The sequence below is a fragment of the Piliocolobus tephrosceles genome, chromosome 6 (genome assembly GCF_002776525.5).
Source record: "Piliocolobus tephrosceles isolate RC106 chromosome 6, ASM277652v3, whole genome shotgun sequence".
Taxonomy (NCBI): Eukaryota; Metazoa; Chordata; class Mammalia; order Primates; family Cercopithecidae; genus Piliocolobus; species Piliocolobus tephrosceles.
In genome coordinates, this window is record NC_045439.1 from 56,420,649 (window position 1) to 56,444,361 (window position 23,713).

General features: G+C 40.3%; 2 protein-coding genes across 2 annotated transcripts in view; one reads left to right on the forward strand and one right to left on the reverse strand.

The window, feature by feature from the left end:
• Positions 1 to 8,746, forward strand: part of PYGL (glycogen phosphorylase L) — a 43,062-nt gene extending 34,316 nt beyond the window's left edge. The window contains exons 13-20 of the mRNA XM_023222602.3: positions 566 to 667; positions 1,400 to 1,547; positions 1,667 to 1,725; positions 1,831 to 1,972; positions 3,589 to 3,796; positions 5,037 to 5,171; positions 5,657 to 5,723; positions 8,408 to 8,746. Coding sequence (XP_023078370.1) covers positions 566 to 667; positions 1,400 to 1,547; positions 1,667 to 1,725; positions 1,831 to 1,972; positions 3,589 to 3,796; positions 5,037 to 5,171; positions 5,657 to 5,723; positions 8,408 to 8,572 — 1,026 coding nt within the window. The 3' untranslated portion in view covers positions 8,573 to 8,746. The remainder of the gene's footprint in view (positions 1 to 565; positions 668 to 1,399; positions 1,548 to 1,666; positions 1,726 to 1,830; positions 1,973 to 3,588; positions 3,797 to 5,036; positions 5,172 to 5,656; positions 5,724 to 8,407) is intronic.
• A 246-nt stretch (positions 8,747 to 8,992) lies between these two features.
• The window catches only part of ABHD12B (abhydrolase domain containing 12B), a 33,321-nt gene continuing 18,600 nt past the window's right edge, over positions 8,993 to 23,713 (reverse strand). Inside the window, exons 9-13 of the mRNA XM_023222604.3 lie at positions 22,968 to 23,047; positions 12,126 to 12,208; positions 10,503 to 10,581; positions 9,773 to 9,891; positions 8,993 to 9,622 (exon numbers count right to left, since the gene is read on the reverse strand). Coding sequence (XP_023078372.2) covers positions 9,595 to 9,622; positions 9,773 to 9,891; positions 10,503 to 10,581; positions 12,126 to 12,208; positions 22,968 to 23,047 — 389 coding nt within the window. The 3' untranslated portion in view covers positions 8,993 to 9,594. The remainder of the gene's footprint in view (positions 9,623 to 9,772; positions 9,892 to 10,502; positions 10,582 to 12,125; positions 12,209 to 22,967; positions 23,048 to 23,713) is intronic.

The window sequence follows — 23,713 nt, forward strand, 5'->3', positions numbered from 1 at the left end:
TTTAACACTTTAATACCAGTGAAGCTGGCTGGATGTGATGGCTCATGCATGTAATCCCAGTGCTTTGGGAGGCCTAGGCAGGAGACTCACTTGAGGCCAGGTGTTAGAACCTAGCCTGGGCAACATGAGACCCCCCCATCCACCACCATCGATCTCTACAAAAATAAAAAAATTAGCCAGTTGTGGTGGCATGCACCTGTAATCCTAGCTACTCGGAGGCTGAATCAAGAGGATTGCTTGAGCCCAGGAGGTCAAGGCTGCAGTGAGCTCTTATCACGACATTGCACTCCGGTCTGGGTGACAGGATGAGATCCTGTCTCCAAAAAAATTAAATAAAAATAAAAATAATTTTTAAAAAACCACTGAAACTACATTTAAGATACTATCAAAAGTGTTCTTCCCGCATAGACTTTATAGCCTCTTCTTTGAGTCAAACTATCCCATGTTCTGTGTGATACGTGAACCATACTGTGGTAGGTGATGGAGAGAAATACTGACAGAAACTGCCCATTTGGACTTGATTACCATCCCCAAATTGAAGTCACCTTTTCCTTTGAATTGAAAGAAAATTGGAGAAGACTATGTAAAAGACCTGAGCCAGCTGACGAAGCTCCACAGCTTCCTGGGTGATGATCTCTTCCTCCGGGAACTCGCCAAAGTGAAACAGGTGAGCCTCCCAGGTGTGGGTCCCCTCCCAGGTGCTCACTTTGAGAGTTTATCGTGTAGTTTTGTTTGTTTATTTTTTGAGACAGAGTCTCACTCGGTCACCCAGGCTGGAGTGCAGTGGTATGATCTCGGCTCACTGCAACCTCCGCCTCCCAGGTTCAAGCGATTCTCCTGCCTCAGCCTCCCGAGCAGCTGGAATGACAGACGCCCACCACCACGCCTGGCTAATTTTTGTATTTTTAGTAGAGACAGGGTTTCACTATGTTGGCTAGGCTGGTCTCGAACTCCTGACCTCAAGTGATCCGCCCATCTCGGCCTCTTACAGTGCTGAGATTACAGCCATGAGCCACCATGCCTGGCCTATCCTGTAGTTTTTAAAAACAGACTACCCAGCCAGATGTGGTGGCTCATCCCTGTAATCCTAGCACTTGGGAGGCCAAGGAGGGTGAATCACCTGAGGTCAGGTGTTCAAGACCACTCTGGCCAACATGGTGAAACCCCATCTCTACTAAAAATACAAAAATTAGCCAGACAGTAGTGGTGTATACCTGTAATCCCTGACAGGATAGTCGCTTGAATGTGGGAGGTAGAGGCTGCGGTGATCTGAGGTCATGCCACTGTACTCCAGCCTGGGCATAAGAGTGAGACTCCATCTCAAAAAAAAAAGAAACACTGGACGACCCAATGCTTCTAAACCAAAAGAGCTCTCTGGCACTATGCACTGTCTCAACAGGAGAATAAGCTGAAGTTTTCTCAGTTCCTGGAGAAGGAGTACAAAGTGAAGATCAACCCATCCTCCATGTTTGACGTCCAGGTGAAGAGGATACATGAATACAAGCGACAGCTCTTGAACTGTCTGCACGTGATCACGATGTACAACCGTGAGTCAGCCCTGTAGCCAACAAGCCCTCTTGCAGATGGAAGCGGCAGCCTCAGCGTAGGTCTCACTGCCCTGACCATCAGCTGTCTTCCATTCCATCCACTTCTCCATCTTTTTCAGGCATTAAAAAAGACCCTAAGAAGTTATTCGTGCCAAGGACAGTTATCATTGGTGGTAAAGTAAGTTGATTCTATTCAATGGGGACTCGAGGGCTCTAATCTCTTACCATTCTTCTACTTCATCATGGCTGCCTTCTGTCAACTCATTTGACCTTCTTCCCCAAGGCTGCCCCAGGATATCACATGGCCAAAATGATCATAAAGCTGATCACTTCAGTGGCAGATGTGGTGAACAATGACCCCATGGTTGGAAGCAAGTTGAAAGTCATCTTCTTGGAGAACTACAGAGTATCTCTTGCTGAAAAAGGTACTACCCTCATTGCAAAACATGCAGAGGCCAGGGCAAACTCTAGAGATTACATCGTATCAAAAATGGGGCAGCCAACCTCCAGGAACTAGTAACTTAGGATAGAAGGTGTCACTCTTGTGCAGAATAAGAGCCAAAGGTAAGAGGTTTTAAAGTGACCCAAGTCACAATGAAATTGATGTCCTGGAGTCAGTATCACAGGATTATACTTGCAAGTACATTTTCTTCCAAGCCAGTGAGAGCTAGGTGCTGGGGGAGACAGCCCTGAGGTTTCCGCGTCGTTCAGAACCCACTCTATAAAATAGGGGAAAGGTCTTCAGTTCCCAGCCCCAGTTTTGCAAGAGAACACCAATTCCCCAGTCCTCAGATATTCCTTTGGTGACCCTGTGAGAAGAAGGGCTGTCACTTGCTCTTGTAGCAATAATAAATGAGGGCAGACGTCAGGCTGCTAAAGCACAAGGCTTAGATGTGCCTCACATGGGCGCTCCAGCATCAAGCATGATGCTCCCACATGGGGACAGCCAGATGGGCAAGAAGCCAGTGTCTCTTTCTCTTCCACTGGGACCTTTGGTTATTTGGGTCACAAGCTCACAGAGCACCATCCACATGCAAATGCCCAACTGTGTATTCACCCACTTCCCAAACTGAAAAGGTAGAAAGCGAGCTTTTTCTTTTTGTGGTGTTTTTAGGTCCTCTGATATTACTGTTTAAGAACTGTCTGCATGAAGAGAAAAGAGCCAGATTCCTAGGAATGCAAAAGAAGATACATCTAATCCACAAATAAGCTCTCAGAGTAAAGCAGAAAAGTGGTCCTGACCTTTGTAGTCAAAGGAAGTGCTTCAGGCAGCTCAAATCAGCCTGAAAGGTCAGAGGCTTGATGTCTAGCACCAGGCATACCTCAATTATGTGTGGCTTATTTCCCTGCAGTGAAAGTGGAAGGAAGGAAGTGAGAAGTAGAAGGAATGCAGACAAACCAATCTCCTCAGGTTGCCAAAGAGGAGTCCTGGAGAGACGCTCCGAATCAAGAAAGAGAAGTTCAGTCTGGGCAACATAGGGAGACCCCATACCTACAAAAAATTTTAAAAATTAGCTGGACATGGTGGCGCTCACCTGTAGTTGCAACTACTCAGGAGGCTAGGGCAGGAAGATTGCTTGAGCCTAGGAGGTCAAGGCTGCAGTGAGCTATAATCACACCACTGTACTCCAGCCTGGGTGACAGAGTGAGACCCTGTACCAAAAAAAAAAAAAAAAAGAAAGAAAGAAAGAAAAAAGAAAAATTTCAATATATTTTATAAAGTAGAAGAAATAAAACCATAACAAAAATTGGAAGGAATAAAAGGAAGAAGAGAAATGTAGTATCAATGTTTGTAGCAGTCAGCAGATACTCTTCAAAGTTTATAGTTTGAGAAAGAAATATCAACATATAAAATGGACAAAAGTGGTTGCCTGAGTCAAAGGGAAAGCGTGTGATCTGTCTTCTAGACCATTTGAATGTTTGTCTTGATGTGCATGTATTACTTTAATTATCAAAACAGCCCAACTTAATAAATGCTTCAATACAATACACGCGGATCTAGAGAGACAAAATTACTAATATTAACTTGCCTTTCTTGCAGTCATTCCAGCCACAGATCTGTCAGAGCAGATTTCCACTGCAGGCACCGAAGCCTCGGGGACAGGCAATATGAAGTTCATGCTAAATGGGGCCCTAACCATCGGGACCATGGATGGGGCCAACGTGGAAATGGCAGAGGAAGCCGGGGAAGAGAACCTGTTCATCTTTGGCATGAGGGTAGATGATGTGGCTGCTTTGGACAAGAAAGGGTGAGAGAATAGCTTCCTTTTGCTGGTCACCTCCCCCAAGAAGGTATGTGATCTCAGAGGGCTTCCTGCCCACACAGGTATCCCATTGAGGTTGGATCACATACGAGGTGGCAGCAGAACATCTCCCACGATGAGGCAGGAGAGCCTCCTGGCCACAGATTCATATTATTAAACCCAGCAAATAAAAGTACAGACACACGGAGGAGTTGCTATTTGTTATCGGCCATTGCAGAGGTGGCCTCAAAGAGCTATTCTTTCCTCCATATGTATGATTTTTACTTTGATCAAAAGATGAACTAGTTTCTAGTTGGAAGAGTGACCTATAATTTAAATCACGATCTAGTGCTCCTTTAAGATATCAAAGAAATGGGCCGGGCGCGGTGGCTCAAGCCTGTAATCCCAGCACTCTGGGAGGCCGAGATGGGTGGATCACAAGGTCAGGAGATCGAGACCATCCTGGCTAACACGGTGAAACCTCGTCTCTACTAAAAAATACAGAAATCTAGCCGGGCGAGGTGGTGGGCGCCTGTAGTCCCAGCTACTCAGGAGACTGAGGCAGGAGAATGGCGTGAACCCGGGAGGCAGAGCTTGCAGTGAGCTGAGATCCGGCCACAGCACTCCAGCCTGGGTGACAGAGCGAGACTCCGTCTCAAAAAAAAAAAAAAGATATCAAAGAAATGGACTAAAATGTGATAGAGAATGGATATGGGTGTACAGAAGTACTTGGAAACATTTATTTTCATTTAATATCTGCATGGGTTTATTAACCTGAGTTCAAGCACAAAATAAAGAGTACTGCCCAAAGAATCAACATTTGGAGGATGTTGAATATAATTCCTGACCCTTGGAAGTCAGTTTCACTCAGTAGCAACAACTTTTGAGAATCTGTGGATCAGAAAAGCAACTGATCCACTTAATACAATGTTCATTTAGAGCCATAAAGTCTGCTTTGAAATGAACCTTGCTGTATTCTACCACATTAGACTCTTGCTCTTTGACTAGAGTTTTCGTTATCTATTGTTCTTAGTGTCTTTGATTATAAGGAATCAAATTTACAAAGAGAAAAACTTACAGATCTAGTTAAAAGTTATATATACTTATGGTAAAATCTATAATGACTTATTTGAATGCTAGTATTTCTGAATGCATTTTTTCACAGTGAACGCAGTGTCTAGTGTGTTGTTAATCATACACAGTAACAGAGCCTTTTTCTTATCACCCACCCACCCCTACCCCACAGGTATGAGGCAAAAGAATATTATGAGGCACTTCCAGAGCTGAAGCTGGTCATTGATCAAATTGACAATGGCTTTTTTTCTCCCAAGCAGCCTGACCTCTTCAAAGATATCATCAACATGCTATTTTATCATGACAGGTGAGTTCCTATAAGAAGATGGTGCTGTTTGGATCATGAAAGGGGGACAAGAAATCTTAAACCAACCAACTCTAAAACCAACAAGAAAATCTTAAACCAATCTTAAACCAACTTAAACCCACTCATGTAGATTAGCATAGATTAGCATGATCTGCTCAGGTAATCTAGGCTTGGGAAAAAAGTTAGTATTCCCCACCAACGATGCCAGTAAGGTTTAAGAATAACACACACAAATCTGGTTCTGTTTTTCTCCTTCCACTGATATTCCCAACTTGCAAATGCATCCAAGTGATGACATTCTCACATGTGAGAAGAACCGTAAGAAGGTTGAGGGCTGGTTAAAATTCTTACAAACAGAAATATGAATTTGGTAAACAAGCCATGGCTGATATCAAGCAAAAGATGATTTTACATGGAATCTTAGCAAATACCTGTTAATGAAGCTTTTGAATGTTTTTTTTTCCCTTCCAATCACAATATAAAAGGTTTAAAGTCTTTGCAGACTATGAAGCCTATGTCAAGTGTCAAGATAAAGTGAGTCAGCTGTACATGGTGAGTAAATTGCCAAGATTTATAAAGAAAACCAATTTACTATGATTCATTAAAATGTGTGTTTTTAAATTAAATCTAAATAGTAGGTCCCCATTAAGCAAACAACAACAACAACAAGAAAATAAAATAAAACAACAACAACAACAAACCTTGACTTTTCCCAAGTTCAGGCCAAGGTTAAGATTTGACATTTCAGCAGCAGTTGTAATATATATATATATTTTTTGAGACAGATCTCGCTCTGTCACTCAGACGGGAGTGCAGTGTCGTGATCTTGACTCACTGCAACCTTCACCTCTCAGCCTCCCAAGTAGCTGGGATTACAGGCACATGCCACCACACTCAGCTAATTTTTGTATTTTTAGTGGAGATGGGGTTTCACCATGTTGGCCGGGTTGGTCTAGAACTCCTGACCTCAGGTGATTCACCCGTCTCTGCCTCCCAAAGTGCTGGGATTACAGGCGTGAGCCACCATGCCCAGCCAGTTGTAAATTTTTTAATATCCAAGTTTTTTAAAAGTCACAAATAATTCAATATTTATTGAGCACCCACTCTGTAGCAGGCGTGTCCTGGAAGCTAAGGAAATAAGTCCTCAGAGGGGCATTAGGCGTCTTTTTTATGCCAGGCACTGTGTTGGCACTGAGAACATAGCATGAGCAAAGTCGAGGTCTCTCCCTCCCTCCCCTCACTCAAGGAGCCTGTTTGAACATCGAGGTTCTTAACCAGAGGTACACATCAGAATCACCAAGGTAGCTTCATCATAGTACAGAGGCCAGCCCCCGCACTGAGAGATACTTTCCCAGTAGTGGGTGGGGTCACCATTCGTATTTGAAAAACCTGCCATGATGATTCTAAGGCTAAACCATGGTTTATTAAGATTAGGACTGACCCCTATTCTTTGAAAGTTGTAAAATAAGTACCTCTTCTAGATTTCTCGTGGAGGAGGGCTGCATCAATAAAGTATAAATGAGTAGAAAGAGAAAAGGGTTCATATTTGAATTTTTAGAAAAAGAAAGAAGAATAAGGAAGACAATACTATACTGAGGAAAGTAAAAAGGGATGGGTACAGCCATGTGAATAAGCCTCCACATGCAAAGTTATATGCTTTGTCAAACACCTCTCTAGCTGTGTTTTGTAAATATGTAAAAAGGCTGATCATCTCTGATAGGAGAGACTTTTAGTGAATTTCAGATACCCCAGAGGAATGGATACAGGAGGGCACTAGCTCTGTGCCAAGACTCCAGGGTGGGTTTCACTAACATTTCTTTCTACTCCTTTCCCAAGGCAGATAACAGGGTAGTTCCTACAGTCATCCTAAATGTCCCATTGGGATTTTTTAAAGGATTATTCAAGTCCTGTGTTGCTTTACGGCCCTTATCTTCTAATAGAATAATGGCCAGTCCCCCAATGTCATATAGACCAGAATAAGTTCAAGTTAATGGCTACAAAAAAGCAGGGTAGTGCTAGAGCTAAACTCAGGGGTTCACTACCTGCCTCCTGTACATTGGAGAGAAAAGCCACATACAGGCCCCAACAATGCAAAGACACAGGGAAGAGAATGGCCACCTCAAAATATAGCAATAAAACAGCGGAGGAAAGAAAAATGTGAACAAGGGCAAGGACAAATGTGAATGTCTCCTCTGTTAAAATTATGGCCCAAATCCAAAGGATGCTCATCTAGAAGCCCAGCATTTGATTCAGTCTTTCTTGTTCATTAGTGCAAATTGCAGCTTTTTACTCTTAACAATTATTGTATTGTTGAGACTTAGTAAACATGACCCATATGGCTGGGAAGTCTATTCATTATCCATTTAAATAGTTAAAGAAAATGAAGAGAGAAAGCTTTTATCCTCCTCTTATTATAGAAAGTTTCCAAACTCTGAATAAACAAATCTCAGATGCTGTTTTGCTGTACCTTAAGGAATGATGGTAGTTTTAGTATTTCTCATAAGTATCTATAATGCATTGATAACAATTTTGAATAATGTTCTGTTCACTTCCAATACACTTTTAGAGTTCTGTACAAAATTAAGAGGCTATAAAATAAATTCCTTCTTATTCTCTTATATAAATTCATGAGATGTTGATATATTTTTATAAGGATAAAACCTCAATTGACCCTGTTTTGAAGCCCCAGTGGAGTGTTTGGGACTCATTGTAAGCCTACTAGGGTGCATACCTTCCGAAAGAACAAGAAAAGCTAAGTAGATCAATAAAGCCTCTCATTGAATTGTTCACCTGCATTGTAGCTAACATTTTAGAGTAGTGTTTTTCAAACTCTGTGAGCCACAGGGTAAGTCTCTTGACATGGCATTTAGCAAACAATGAATTCCTTCCCTATAGTTTAAAAGGAAGTATCTTCATTCATAAGAAAGCATGGGAAATACGGCTTACATGCCAAAACGCTGTAACCATAGCAGAAATTGCCAACTAGGCAATGTACATCCACGGTTTCTCTTAAAGTGAAAAATACTTTTTTTTTCTTTCCTAAGAGAAAAATACTCTAAATATGAGAAAAGTGCATTCTATTCTACCTCTCAACAAACAAGAATATGTGTAATTTACTATAATTTATTCCTGTCATTTTTCCTCATAAAATGTGTTTAGATGTGCTTGGCTGATGTTTGTTATAAAGCTCGCTTGGCACTGGGACTCTGAGCTGTACATGCGTATGTTGTTTACAGAATCCAAAGGCCTGGAACACAATGGTACTCAAAAATATAGCTGCCTCTGGGAAATTCTCCAGTGATCGAACAATTAAAGAATATGCCCAGAACATCTGGAACGTGGAACCTTCAGATCTAAAGATTTCTCTATCCAATGAATCTAACAAAGTCAATGGAAATTGAATTCTAAAATGTCTGTAGAAAACATAGCTTCTTACTGAACTTGAACATTTTTACAACATTTACTGGTTTTTGTTTTGTTAGTTAATAATCTATAATAGTTGAGTATCTCTGGGAATGGGGAGGGAAATTACATGTAATAGAGCTTAAAAATAAAGTGTCAATTTCCAAGGGCTACATGAGTACCAAAACTTACTTTATTGCAAATCTAGTGATGCTTTGCTACTGCTAGGATTTACCCCAAAACTAGCCATAAAATTATAAAACTCCTTAGAACTTTCAAATGCCATTTAAATGAACTAAACTAAAATACAAAAAATGTAACTACATAGAAGCAACTTTCTTACACTGCTATCTGAGTCCAAACCAAAGACCAATGTCTTAGTCCCTGTGGGCTGCTAAAACAAAATGGCATAAACTGGGTAGCTTATAAACAACAGAAATGTATTTCTCACAGTTCTGAGGGCTGGAAAATCCAAGAGCAAGGCACTGGTCAATTCAGTGTCTGATGAGGGCTACTTTGTGGTTCACAGATGAAGCCTTCTCACTGTATCTTCAAACGGTAGGAGGAGTGAAGAGCTCTTTTGGTCTTAATTTATAAGGGCACTAATCTCATTCATGAGAGCTCAGCCCCACCTCCTATTACCATCACATTAGTGATTAGGTTTTAACATAATTTGGGGGGCAAGCCCAGACATTCAGACCATAGCAACTACCTTATTCACAAATATCCATAGGATGTTTGATAACTACATATTTTTAGATAGGATCTAGATTTTACCAAATTTTGGTTCTCCACAGTGAGATTTCAGCATGTTTTACAACGTAGATTATGATAAACTAAACAAGAACATTCCATACTGCCTAACATTCGTGATTTCTGTTGTTAAAATGGCAAGTGATTTGCAGAGAAGTCAATGGCTTCAGCTCATCCGACCAGCCCAGTACAATTTTACTTAAAACAATATACATCACAGGTGGTGTTTGGACCAAGTCTTCATTGAAGATTTCCACTCCTCCCAGACTCATGACCACTGCTTGCTCAGGAAATCTCTGTAGAAAAAGGACCCAGATCAGCTCACACACTTTCCCTACCTAAATAAGCAAAATATTATACATTTTCGTGTTGTGGCCTAAGTAAGCCAGAGCAGCCCTAATTGCCTTGAAGGGCAACATACTCACATTTAGCAAAGCAACTCTTACCTCACGGTTATTAACAGTGTGGGGCTTTTACAAAGCAAGTTGTGTTGGAAGCCAGGAGGAAAGATAACCATCTTGACCCTCTCTTTGTTCCTGTATGCATTGTGTGCAATTTCATAGAGCTGCCAGGGACAGAAAGACAGAGACTCAAAGGCTTGCCATTCAAAGCTGTAGATTTTCTAGTCCAATTTTCCTAAAAGTGTACAGAAACAGCCAACTTGGGGAGTTTGTTCCATTAAGTCAGAGATGCAAGAACTCTCTGTATCCCCAATTGGCTGTCTCTACAGCTAAAGATCTGAATGCTGCTCAGCTAATATAGAATACTGATAAAACCTCATCCTTCCCTGCTTGAACCCCACTGCAAAATGACAAGGAATTCCTATGGACCCACTCTAGTAGAAGTTTGTTTAAAAGGAAAAACTCTGCATCTTCCATTTTAGAGCCATTGCAATAGAGACAACACGGAGGTTCCCATAGCAGCCTGGGATACCCTACACCTGCAGCTCCACACAACCCAGATGAGGAGCCAGGCTCTGCCACAAACACTCCTTTGAGCTAAGGAGCCAAGGACAGTTATGCCCATTGGATAAACCTATAGAGGCTATTTAGCGGGGTAGAGAAACTCCTATAATGTCAGAGACCCTCCTTTCAGCTCTAATCAAAGTTTGGCTGAATGAAAAAAATGGCGAAATAAGTATAGTATATTTCAATCAGCATTGAGCTCTTAGTTTACCTTTTTCCCATATTCCAAAGGCACTGTCCTGTCATCCTCTCCATGTAAGATGAGAAGAGGAGAAGAAAGGAATTTAACACTAGGGACAAGTAGAAGGAAAGCATTCAGTTAAAGAATTATACATCGAGATTTCTCCTCTTCTAAGTTAAAGCTTTAGCAAAACACAAGGTCTGTCTAAATTACAAGAAATTTCTTTCCTTCCTTCCAAAGAATAACAATATCATACATTTAAAATTTCACATAGTAGCTTTTTTTCTCCATGCAAGTTTCCCTCTCTACCATTTACTCATGCAATTTAATTGGCTGTTTAATTAATTTACTTCTGCGTGATTTTTAGAAATACTAAAAACAAAACAAAACAAAAAAAACACTGAAAGACTGATTTTGTACAGTGTTAGAAGAATCTTATATTCTTCTTTACTCCACCTTATTTTGTAACATCTGAAATATTTTATTAAAAGACTAAAAAAGAAAACGAAACTCAAAACCTCAATAAAACAAAAATTATGACAGAATCAGAGACCTCTTTGTAGCAACTTGTTTACTTTTCTCCATAAATGTAGAGGATGGACACGCAGTTAACAGGTCTGATTAGCTTCCTGGTCAACCCCCTAGTTTGCTAAGTCAAAAGGGCTATGGCATGAAGAATGTCTTGTCTCCTGCTCCAGTTACTTTCTCAAACAATGTTTTCCTGTCCCCCCAAAATCCTGATACCCATCCATCTCTGCCACAGTGACTCACTGACACCCCTGAGAATGTTGGATTTTCTCAAGTGTGTTGACATAGAAAAAAGTATTGACAACAACTGTCTATTTGGAACCTTTCTTAAATTCTCTAACTGTGACAGGCTAACTTGATAAATTCTAGTCATTGGATTTGCTGTCACGTTAGTAAGGTAGATGGTAGATGAGTTTTCGTTATATGGGGAAAAGGGCCTAGAAGTCAGAGATGCCTCAAGAAATGTTAGGCTAGATCCTAGAGGACCTTTAAAAGGTTTTATTTTGTTTTGTTTCGTTTTGTTTTGTTTTGGGGGGGAGTTGCATGTTGGTCTGTTTACAGGATGTCACTCTGTCACACAGTCTGGAGTGCAGTGGCACAATCACAGCTGACTGCAACCTCAACCTCCCAGGTTCAAGTGATCCTCCTGCTTCAGCCCCACATGTAGTTGGGACGACAGGCACGTGCCCCCACGCCTGGCTAATTTTTAAATTTTTTGGTAGAGATGGTGTCTCCCTATGTTGCCCAGGCTGGTTTCAAACTTCTGGGCTCAAGCTATCCTCTCACCTCAGCCTCCCAGGGTGCTGGAATTATAGGCATACGCTAACACTCTCAGCCCTTTAAAAGGTCTTGATAGGCCATAGATATACAACTTCCTGTATGAATTCAGAGATAGTGCTGAATTGGTGAAATCATTGAACTAGACATGAGGAAAATAGCAAATACTAAAAATTCATAGATACTTTACCCAAATCTTAGTGCCCATCTAAGAAGCACAGAACAATATTCTAAGAATAAGAATGATATTCAGGATGTCTCATGTCACCATCCAGTAAGTCACGTGATAGCTTCCCCTAGAATCCTTTGGATACAGTAATAATGCACATCTTTTCATCATTAACTTACTTTTCATCATTAGGAAAGACTATTTTGTCTTTTCTCAGGGCATCCATAAATGTACGTAAAAATCCTGGAACGTTCCGGTAAATCTATTTTTAAAAAAGAAAAAAAATTAATATTTGCCCCATAGCTATGCCATTTGTTATATAGTCTTTCGCTATGAACCAGGGTAACACAGAGTGGTGACTCTCTAAATATGATAAACTTAACAAAAAACTTCTACGATTCAAAAAGTAATGCACGTCGGGAATTTGGAAAAAAAGAAAGGAATGTAGAAGAAACACATAATCCTGCCATCATAGATCATCACTGTCAACATTTTGTTTTCACTTCCTACAAATGGCACCACTAACTCTTACTTTTCTATATAGAAGCAGTGGTATGCAAAACCTAAAAATTGCTTCTACTGTGAACGTAACTGGTTTAGTTGGTGGACAGGATATTCTGATTAGTCAAAAATCCTGATGAAAATACACAATACATAGAAAATTGATTTGAAAGAATTTGAACATTATAAACTTTTGAATATGATTTAATTTGCCAATGCCTTAAAAGACATTCTAGGTTTTAACAATGACTGCAGGACTCCAGATATAATAACGTTCATTCTAGACATACTAAATTTGTTGTTTAATAGCAAAATCCAAGAAATAGAATGCTAGCTAAAACCACTTTTACAATGTTTTGACTCACATAGTCAACATGTAAGTTAGTTTATATGCCCCGGAAACATCCATTTCATCTGGAAATAAGGAGTAAAGGATAGAAACCCTGAGCAATATTGCACCTTTCTCACAAACTTTGAATCCTGCCTCCAAAACTGTATCCCAAACCCATTCATTTCCCCCCATCCCCACTATCACTTAGCCTAAGCCACCCTTCATCTCTTGCTTATACTAAGCTGCAATCCCAAGTGGCTTCCCGCTTCTGCCCTCATCCTACCATAATCCAGTTCCCACAGGAAAACCAGAATGACTATTTTAACATGCAAATCAGATCATAGTCCTCTTTTGCTTAACACCCTCCAAAGGCAATTGGATTAAACCTGAACATGTCACCTTGGCCTCCAAGGCCTTGCAGAATCCAGCAGCTCCCTACCTCCCTCTCTGGCCTCATCTCCTATCACCAAGGCCCTTCCTGTCCACCTCCTGGCTTCTGCTTCTAGAACATGTCAGGCCTGATCCCACCTCAAGGCCCTTGTCTTTACTTTTACCCCAGCCTGAGATCTCTAGATTTTCCTATCAGCTGGCTTCATCTCAGGCAGGTCTCAGCTCAGATGCTATTTCTTTAGAGCTGTTTTCCATAACCAGCTATCAAACCTTGCCCCCACCACCCAGTCATTCTCCATCACATTATTTTGGTGCTGTCACAGCACTTCTCACTATTGGGTTTTTTTAAATGCATTTATCTTCTATCTGTTTCTCCACCAACAATAGGAACATCACAGGCAAATGGACCACAACTCTCTTATTCCCTGTGGTATCCTCAGAAACTAGAAAAGTTCCTCGTACATAATAGATACTTGCTAAATATTTGCTAAAGACAAAATGAGTCTATTATGCAAATATCCCTGGTGTACACTTTGTTATTATCTGTCATTTTCCTGTTAGAATGATTGAATTTCAGGTATTATTTATTTTATTTATTTGTTTATTTTGAGGCAGGGTCTCACTTTGCTGCCTAGACTGGAGTGGGTGCAGTGGCACGATCATGGCTCACTGCAGCCCTCGAACTCCTAGGTTCAAGCAATCCTCCCACCTCAGCCTCCATAGTAGCTGGGACTACAGGGATGTGCCACCACACCCGACTAATTTTTTGTAGAGAAGGAGTTTCGCCATGTTGCCTAGACTAATCTTGAACTCCTGGGCTCAAAGCCATCTTCTGGTCTTGACCATCCAAAGTGCTGGGATTACAGACATGAGCCACCATGCCTGGCCCAGATTTTAAATCTTCTTTTTTTTTTTTTTTTTAGACAGAGTCTCACTCTGTCGGCAAGGCTGGAGTACAGTGGCGCAATCTCGGCTCCCTGCAACCTCTGCCTCCTGGGTTCAAGCAATTCTCCTGCCTCAGCCACCCAAGTAGCTGGGACTACAGGCATGCACCACCACGCCCAGGTAATTTTTTTATTTGTAGTAGAGACGGTGTTTCGCCATGTTGGCTAGTCTGGTCTCAAACTCTTGACCTCAAATGATCTGCCTGCCTCGGCCTCCCAAAGTGCTGGGATTACATTTGCAATAAATTTGCAAAGAGGAAAAATAAGCAAAGTATTATACATTTTCATGTTGTGCCTGAGAGAGGAGGGCTAGAGTGGGTAGTAAATGGGACATGGCCAAGGGAAGGAAATACGCACAGAATAGGGAGGTTGAACCCAATAAATACAAACTTCTGCTTCACAATTTTTTAAAAAGAAAAAGAAATTAAAACTTGCCCCATGGCTATAATGTCATTTGTTAATAGTCTCCTACTATGAACTGTAATAATTGAATAGAGACTTTCTAAATAGAACAAACTGAAATACAATTTTTCTGATTTTAGGAAGTAATTCATGTCGTTTTAGGGAATGTGGTAAGGAAATGGGTATAAAATAGGTTAGCCAGTACCACTAAATACAAATTTCTGCTTCATAGTTTTGGCTTAGGCCTGCTATTCCCCAGAAATCTCCTTGGTGTTTTGTTTTGTTTTGTTTCGTTCTTTTGAGACGGAGTTTCGCTCTTGTTGCCCAGGCCGGAGTACAATGGCGCGATCTTGGCTCACCACAACCTTAGCCTCCTGGGTTCAAGAGATTCTCCTGCCTCAGTCTCCCAAGTAGCTGGGATTACAGGCACCTGCCACCACGCCCAGCTAATTTTTGTATTTTTAGTACAGACAGAGTCTCACCATGTTGGCCAGGCTGGTCTTGAACTCCTGACCTCAGGTGATCCATCCGCCTCGGCCTCCCAAAGTGCTGGGATTACAGGCGTGAGCCACCACGCCCAGCCAGAATCTCCTTGGTTCTGTGGGATTTGTCTGGCCTGAACTTTTTGGCCTGGTCTCACAGCAACTGAACTGCATTCAGGTGTGCTCTGGACTTCCTGACACTGCCTTTCCCTCTTTCTTCTCCCTCCTCTTCCATGATAAGGGCAAGATTTCTTGTTTTGTTTTCTCTTTTGTCTTCTGGTACTCCTGGAACTAAGAATCCCCTGAGGATAATTCAATAAGAGAAGTCCTCCAGCAATTCATCTTAAAGTCTGGAAGAGTAGGAAGAAAGCAAACCCAGGTCAATCTCCTCTCATTATTCCTCATTCCCTCCCACCCTGGAGTGCCCTTTGAGACTCACAGGTCATACCTTCCCCTCCAGCCTAGACCATGGCAATGGGCTCTCCTAATTGGTCTTCCTACCTTCCTCTCTCTTCTGTGATACCACCAGATAAACATCCTTAAAATACCAGTTATATTAAATCTTCTGTTACACAACTTTGGGCATGTCACACTATCTACTGAAAACAACAACTCCCCGCTAACCTGCAAGCCCATCCACATCTGGCCACAGTCTTTCATTCCAAACCCTTCTCACTTCCAGTCTATCTGCCTGTAATTAGAAGATGTAGGTTTGAGTCTCATTTCTTCTTCTTGTAAGATGTGACAATTAGCCAAGCCTCTAAGTCCCCATTTCTCTCATCTGTAAGTGGAAGCAATGATGACAAACTCACAGAGTTGCCGTGAGGATTTAAAAGAATAACGAGTGTGAAAGCCTTGTGTGGAAGCCCTCTATTACCTCTCAGGCCACTTATGACATAGAACTGCCCCATTCCTGCCAGGGGTCTGCGTTCACATGCACCTGGTCCTTGCGCTGTTTCCTAACTGCTTTCCCTCACCTTCAAGAAAGAAGCTTAGGTCCAATACGCTGTGAAGTCTTCACTGGCCACACCTGTGAGCAACGCCGCTCTCTTCTGTAATTCTCCCTATCTTGAATTCTCCCTGCCTTTTCCTGCCATACATAACACCTTAGCCTAATTTGTAACAGAAAGGGGATGGAAAGGAACAAGTATTTGTCTAGTGCTTACTAGCAGCTGGGTACTTCACATACATTATCTTCCTTAATTCAATCTTCACAACGACCCTGTGCAGTAGGCGTCGTCAACCCCTTAGTAAAAAAATTGGAAAACTTAGAGAGGGAGAAACAACTTACCAAGGTTATATAGGGTATGTGGCCAAGGACAGATTTGAACCCAAGTCTGAGTGGCTCCACAGCCCATGCTGTTTTCCACAAAATCATGCTGCCTTTCGATTCTGAGTAACAAAACTGATTCCAAAGAGACCCATAGAAATCCCTGCTGTTACTTTCTACCTCCTATTTGTGTCCTGTCTCCCCAACTAAACAGAAAGCCTCTTGAGGTTGAGAACACAAGCCTTTTACTACATCTGTTTGTCTCACTCCATTTACACATTCTTATTCACTAACGATCAGTTACGGCATTCTACTGAGCATAAAAAAAATAAAAAATAAAAAAAAGCTGACATCCACTGAGGGCTCACTCTCTGCCAGGCACAACTGTAGATGTGTTTCATATATTAATTCACTTAATTATCACAGCAATCTTGAATAGACTATAATTACCCCATTTTACAGATGAGGAAGTCAAAGCATTAAAAGTAAGTTTACACAGCTATTAAACGACAATCCTGGAAATCAAACCTGGCAAGTCTGACACTAGAGCCATCATTCTTTAACACTGTGAAATACACAGGACTGTTATACTTCTAGACCTTAGAGTACCTATTAAACTAAAGTTTATGACATTTTAAATTAAATCTCAAACTGGAAAGAATGGAGAAATTTACCTCTTCTAGTAATAGAAGAATTGTTACAGACTAAACCTTTCACCAAAGACAACTAGAAAAATTGGACAAAATATTTTTTTAAAACTCTTCTTGAAGGTGTCAGAGAGCTACCAAGGCAGTGAGATCTGGAGACATTTAGATCCTAGAGAGAAGGGGTGATCAGAGAGGTGAGCCTAACACCATATTTCTCTTTGAGACAGAGCTGCCAAGTCAAAGGAAAGCAAGAAACTAGAGGCAAAAGAACACAGAACAGATGACACAAAAAAGAACGTAATAAGAAAGTATATTTGAACCTCAATATATAATGGTTACATAAAATATAAATAGACTAAATACTATAATTAATAAAGTTTATTATGTCAGAAATCAGAACGCTACTATATGGCACTTACAAGAGATATATATTAAATGAAAGAATTTAGAAAAGTTGAGATCAAGTAATAGAAAAACATATATCATGCAAACACCAATCAAAACAAAGATATACAAATATATCTCGACAAAGTCGACTTTAAGTCAAGAAGCAATATTGATCACAAAAAAGGTGAACATTTTATGATGAAAATGAGAATCCACCTGGAAGATATGAAAACTAAATCATAGGTTGGGCATGGTGGCTATTGCCTGTAATCCCAGCACTTTGGGAGGTTGAGGCAGGTGTATCACCTGAGTAAAGAGTTTAAGACTAGCCTGAACAACATGGTGAAATCCTGTCTCTACTAAAAACACAAAAAATTAACCAGGTGTGGTGGCACACGCCTGTAATCTCAGCTACTTGGGAGGCTGGGGCAGGAGAGTAGCTTTAACTCAGGAGGCAGAGGTTGCTGTGAGCTGAGATCACGTCCCTGCACTCCAGTCTGGGCGACAAGAGTGAATCTCCGTTTCAAAACAAAAAAAAACACTAAACTAAATCATAATATTATTAGGCATATGTACCTAAAAACATAACCTCAAAAAAACTAAAACAAAAATTGACAGTACTAAAATAGGAATAAACAATTCCACAATCAAGATGAGGTATTTTAATAATCCTCTTTGAGTAACTGAAAAAACAAGCAGTCCAAAAAATCAGTAACAATAGAGCAAATTTGAACATGATTAATAATCCCGATTTAATCGACATACATAGAATACTGCATGAAAAACAGCAGAACACATTCTTTTCAAGCATATGGAAAATTTGCCAAAATTGACCATACGTTAATACATAAAGCGAGTCTCAACAAATTGCAAAAGACTAAAATCATACACAGAATATTCTTGGATCTTGAGATAATTAAGGTAAAAATCACTAAAAAACATAATCAAATGCCCAAATGCATGGAAGTTATAAATCATACTTCTAAATAATCCATAGAGTCAAGGAGGAAATCACAATAATATTATAAAGTATTTGGAACTAAATGATAATTAGAACACACTTCAAAATTTGGATGCAGCTAAAGTGTGGTTTAGGTGAAGTATGCCTTAGTGCATAAATTAGAAAAAAATAGTAAATATAAACTATTAGATGGTATTAAGTACTATCTGAAGAAATTTTTAAATAATAACATTAAATCCAAAGAACATATGAGAAAGGGAATAATACAGGTAAAACCAGAAATTAAAAATATAGAAACCACATAGCACAGAAGACGAACAAAGTCAAAGTTGGCCCTTTGAAAAGACTGACAAAATTAATAAACTTCTGCTGTGAGTGTTGGCTGCTTCTTCTTATTCTTAGATAACAGAAGCCATCACTCCTAAAAGGTTACGCCATCCTCCCGCCCCTCCTCCACTGCCTACCCTAGGGGACGGCAGAAACAACAGGCCCTTTACCTCAAAGCTTAGCACCCCGCCTGAATCAGGCCAAAGCTAGACTTTGCTTGAGGTCACATCCTTGTTCTGCTCTTCCCCCTTTCCAGTGCTACTACCCTCATTCCCTTAGGGATTTTTTTCCTGAAGAACATTTCCTCAATAAATCAAACACACCAAATCTCTGTCTCAGGCTTTGCTTCTAGGAGAATATGACCTAAAACTGAAACTAAACAAAACCTAAATGAGAAATAAATGTAAAATTAAATAAATAAATAATAAATAAAATACAATACTCATGAATTTGAAGACTCAATATTAGAAAGATACTAAGTCCACCAAATTGATCTCAAGTCCCCCAGATAGATCCAATGCAATCCCAAAGTCCCAGCAAGTTTTCTGTAGAACATAAGTGTATTTCAAAATGTATACAGAAATGGAAAGGGTTAAGAATAGCCAAGACAAGCCGGGCGCGGTGGCTCAAGCCTGTAATCCCAGCACTTTGGGAGGCCGAGACGGGCGGATCACGAGGTCAGGAGATCGAGACCATCCTGGCTAACACGGTGAAACCCCGTCTCTACTAAAAAATACAAAAAACTAGCTGGGCGAGGTGGCGGGCGCCTGTAGTCCCAGCTACTCGGGAGGCTGAGGCAGGAGAATGGCGTGAACCCGGGAAGCGGAGCTTGCAGTGAGTTGAGATCCGGCCACTGCACTCCAGCCCGGGCGACAGAGGGAGACTCCGTCTCAAAAAAAAAAAAGAATAGCCAAGACAATCTTGAATAAGAAGACCAAGCTGAGGAACTTATACAACCAGATATCAAGACATATTATAAAGCTATAGTAATTAAAAAACTACAGTAGATTAAGATTGACAGATAGACAATGGAGAGAAATAAGAACCTACCACCAGACCTCTCTCTCTCTGTATATAGACACTGATATATGCAAACATTAGCATTGCATAGTGGTGGGGAAGGTTCATTTAATAAATGGCTCTATACCAATTAGATATTCATGTGGACCCCTGCCTCCATACAAAGATCTAAACCTGTGGCTTAGAGCTTTACAGGTAAAAGATAAAATAGAGTTTCCAGAAGACAACATAGAAGAGTATCTTGATAATCTTTGGGTAAGCAGAGTTTTACTATAAATGACACAAAAGTTACCATAAAGAAAAATATTGGTAAATTGGTCCACATTAAACTTAGAAATATCTCTTTATCGGCCGGGCGCGGTGGCTCACGCCTGTAATCCCAGCACTTTGGGAGACTGAGGCGGGCGGACCACAAGGTCAGGAGATTGAGACCATCCGGCTAACATGGTGAAACCCCGTCTCTACTAAAAATACAGAAAAATTAGCCGGGCTTGTTGGCGGGCACCTGTAATCCCAGCTACTCGGGAGGCCGAGGCAGGAGAATGGCGTGAACTCGGGAGGCGGAGCTTGCAGTGAGCCGAGATGGCACCACTGCACTCCAGCCTGGGCAACAGAGCTAGATTCCCTCTCAATAAAAAAAAAAAAAAGAAACATCCTTTATCATGACATATCATTAAGAAAGTGAAAAGACAAAACAAAATAATAGAATATATTTACAATACAAATAATTTTCTAATGACTCATATCTAGCATCTACGAAGAAATTCAACAAATAAAAAGAAATACAATCCACCTGAAAAATGGGCAAAAGACATGAACAAGTACCTCACAAAAGATGATATCCAAAAGGCTAATAAACATATTAAAAGTTGCCCAACCTCACTGGTTATTAGGAAAATGCAAATTAAAGCCTTATTGATATATCAATATGAGGGCAAGGATTTGAAGCAACTGGAGCTCTCAGACAGGATTGGTGAGAGAGTAAAGTGGTAAAGTCATTTAGGAAAACTTGCACTATAATTATTAAAGCTGGCCATATGGATATCTTATTACCCCACAATTCCACTCCTAGGGTATACCCCGGTGAAATTCTTGTACATGTTTACAGAATACAGGTTCAAGAACATTCATGATAACAATATTGTTAATTTCCCCAAATTGAAAGTAATACAATTATAATAAACAACACAATAGATCTATACATTTTGGTATATACAAACAATGGAATAGTATATAGCAATGAAAATAACCAACCTACAGCTATACTATACACATCATGAATAAAATCAAATATAATGCTGGGTGAAAAAAATAAAATATATTCTATATAATTTTACTTTTATATAAAGTTTACAGACAAAACAATATTATTTAGAGATGCATATACAGGTGGTAACACTATAAATAAATGCATAGATATGATTACCATAAAATTCATCTAAGAATTCCATCTAAGGACTAAGGATTACATCTAAAATAAGGCTTACTGGATTAGGAAGTAAAATACAGAGGACTTCTAGAGTGTGGGTGATGCTCATTTCTTGACATAGGTGATAGTTACACAGGTGTTCAGTTTATAATTGCTCATTAAATCATGTATTTTGCTTATTTTGCTAAATTTCAACATCAACACATTTTTAAAAACAAACTAAATAAAAAGATTGCATTTGACTTACGTTACACATCTACAATTTAATGAATTCATTAGTAATGACTTAAAGTAATATGATAGATATGCAAATAATGGTTATATTGTATTAAAATGAATGTTCGGTTTCTAGAACCAATTGAAAATATCTTATTTATTATATCTTAAATTACTCAGCATTCAGTATTTTGCATCATAGAGGGGATTCCTATATTTAGTTAAACTTAGACATTAAAGCCATTTTCAAGAGTATGCGATTATGTGAACTCACTGTCCTAGGAAGTGGTGAGCTACTTTTCCCTGAAAATCGTTAAGTAAGTTTCAGAAATTCTCTCTACGATGGAATTCTATCTATGATGGTTTATTGTACAAAAAATTCCTAAAGTTGTTAGAGTAACATACTCCAAGATGTCTTACAGTATGAAACAACAATGTAGAATAATTTTTAAATTGAGGCCATGTATCCTTCTAAGACTTTCTCTCTCTCTCTCTCTCCCCCTCTCTCATTTGCTAACATTTATATGGATGTACAACTATAAACAATTAAGCATTAGGTATAGAATAAGATTATAAAGTTAGGGTAGTCTACAAAATAGATTTTTTTTTTTTCTTTGAAACGAAGTCTCGCTCTGTCACCAGGCTGGAGTGTAGTGGTGTGATCTCAGCTCACTGCAACCTCTACCTCCTGGGTTCAAGTGACTCTCCTGCCTCAGCCTCCTGGGTAGCTGGGACTACAGGTGTGCGCCACCACGCCCAGCTAATTTTTGTATTTTTAGTAGAGACAGGGTTTTACCATGTTATCCAGGATGGTCTCAATCTCTTGACCTCATGATCTGCCCGCCTCGGCCTCCCAAAGTGCTGGGATTACAGGCAGGAGCCACCATGCCCAGCCTTTGTACTTATTTTCAGCCAAAAATAGATATTTTTAAACTGCATCTTGTGTCTTGTGGCCCAATTCTTTGTACTTTTTTTTTTAAGATGAAGTCTCGCTCTGTGGCCAGGCTGGAGTGCAATGGCACCATCTGGGCTCACTGCAACCTCCGCCTCCCGGGTTCAAGTGATTCTCCTGCCTCAGCCTCCCGAGCAGCTGGGACTACAGGCACACACCACCATGCCCAGCTAATTCTTGTATTTTTAGTAGAGACGGGGTTTCACCATGTTGGCCAGGATGGTCTCGATCTCTTGACCTTGTGGTCTGCCCGCCTCAGCCTCCCAAATTGCTGAGATTACAGGCAGGAGCCACCATGCCCAGCCTTTGTACTTATTTTCTTAGAAAGTTTGTCTTCTTTATCTGGGATACTGTGTAAAAGTATTTGGCAGCTTCCTTAAATTCTCTAGAAAGTTTCTTATGATAAAGTTATGAAAGATATATAAGTGACATTCATAGGGCTCAAAAATGATGCATGAAATGTTTGCTTTCCCTTTTAAGAAGAAAATAAAATTAAAGAATAAACTTAAGGCAAATCTATCTACTACAAAATTATAAAAGAGACATCGTTAGAAGAAAATAAAAGAAATATCAAACCCGAAAGCCATGGGTTCCCTTCTGTGGTGACTGGTTAATAAACTGTCTCAGATTAGAATGACTTAAAAACATATAAAACTACTTAAGAAAAGGAAGACTGTTAATAAACATAGACATGTAGAAATAGCCTACACTGTATCAAAATAGCCTACTTTGATGCCTTGTAAAGATGAACCAGAGTCTCACCTTTAACAAAGGATAATTGATACTTGCAACCCACATGTTGGTAAATGGAGCTTCCAAGACAATAGCGTCAGCTGGGCATCCTTGAAAATTAAAGAAAGAAAGAAAGGAATCAGTACCTCCCCTATTCAAATACCATCTTTCCTAGATAAGGGGTCTTCAAGATCTTGTACATGAGCTACCTGCACCAAAATTATTTGTGAAGGTTATTAATAATGCAAATTCCTGGACCCCACCTCATATTTATGAGTCAGATTCTCCAAGGTGAGGGCTGAGAATGTGCATTTTAACACACTTCCACCCTCCCCTCCCCAAGAGGTTTCTGTGCACATGATGATAATTGAAAACCACTACCTTCTTCTATGAACACAACCAGGTCATCGTGGCTTGGATAACTAATGAAAGCAAGGCCGGGCACGGTGGCTAAAGCTTGTAATTCCAGCACTTTGGGAAGCTGAGGCGAGCAGATCATGAGGTCAAGAGATTGAGACCATCCTGGACAACATGATGAAACCCCATCTCTACTAAAAATACAAAACTTAGTTGGACGTGGTGGCACACACCTGTAGTCTCAGCTACTCAGGAGGCTGCGGCAGGAGAGTTGCTTGAACCCGGAAGGTGGAGGTTGCAGTGAGCCGAGATTGCGCCCCTGCATTCCAGCCTGGCGACAGAGCAAGACTCCGTCAAAGGAAGAAAGAAAAAAAGGAAGGAAGGAAGGAAGGAAGGAAGGAAGGAAGGAAGGAAGGAAG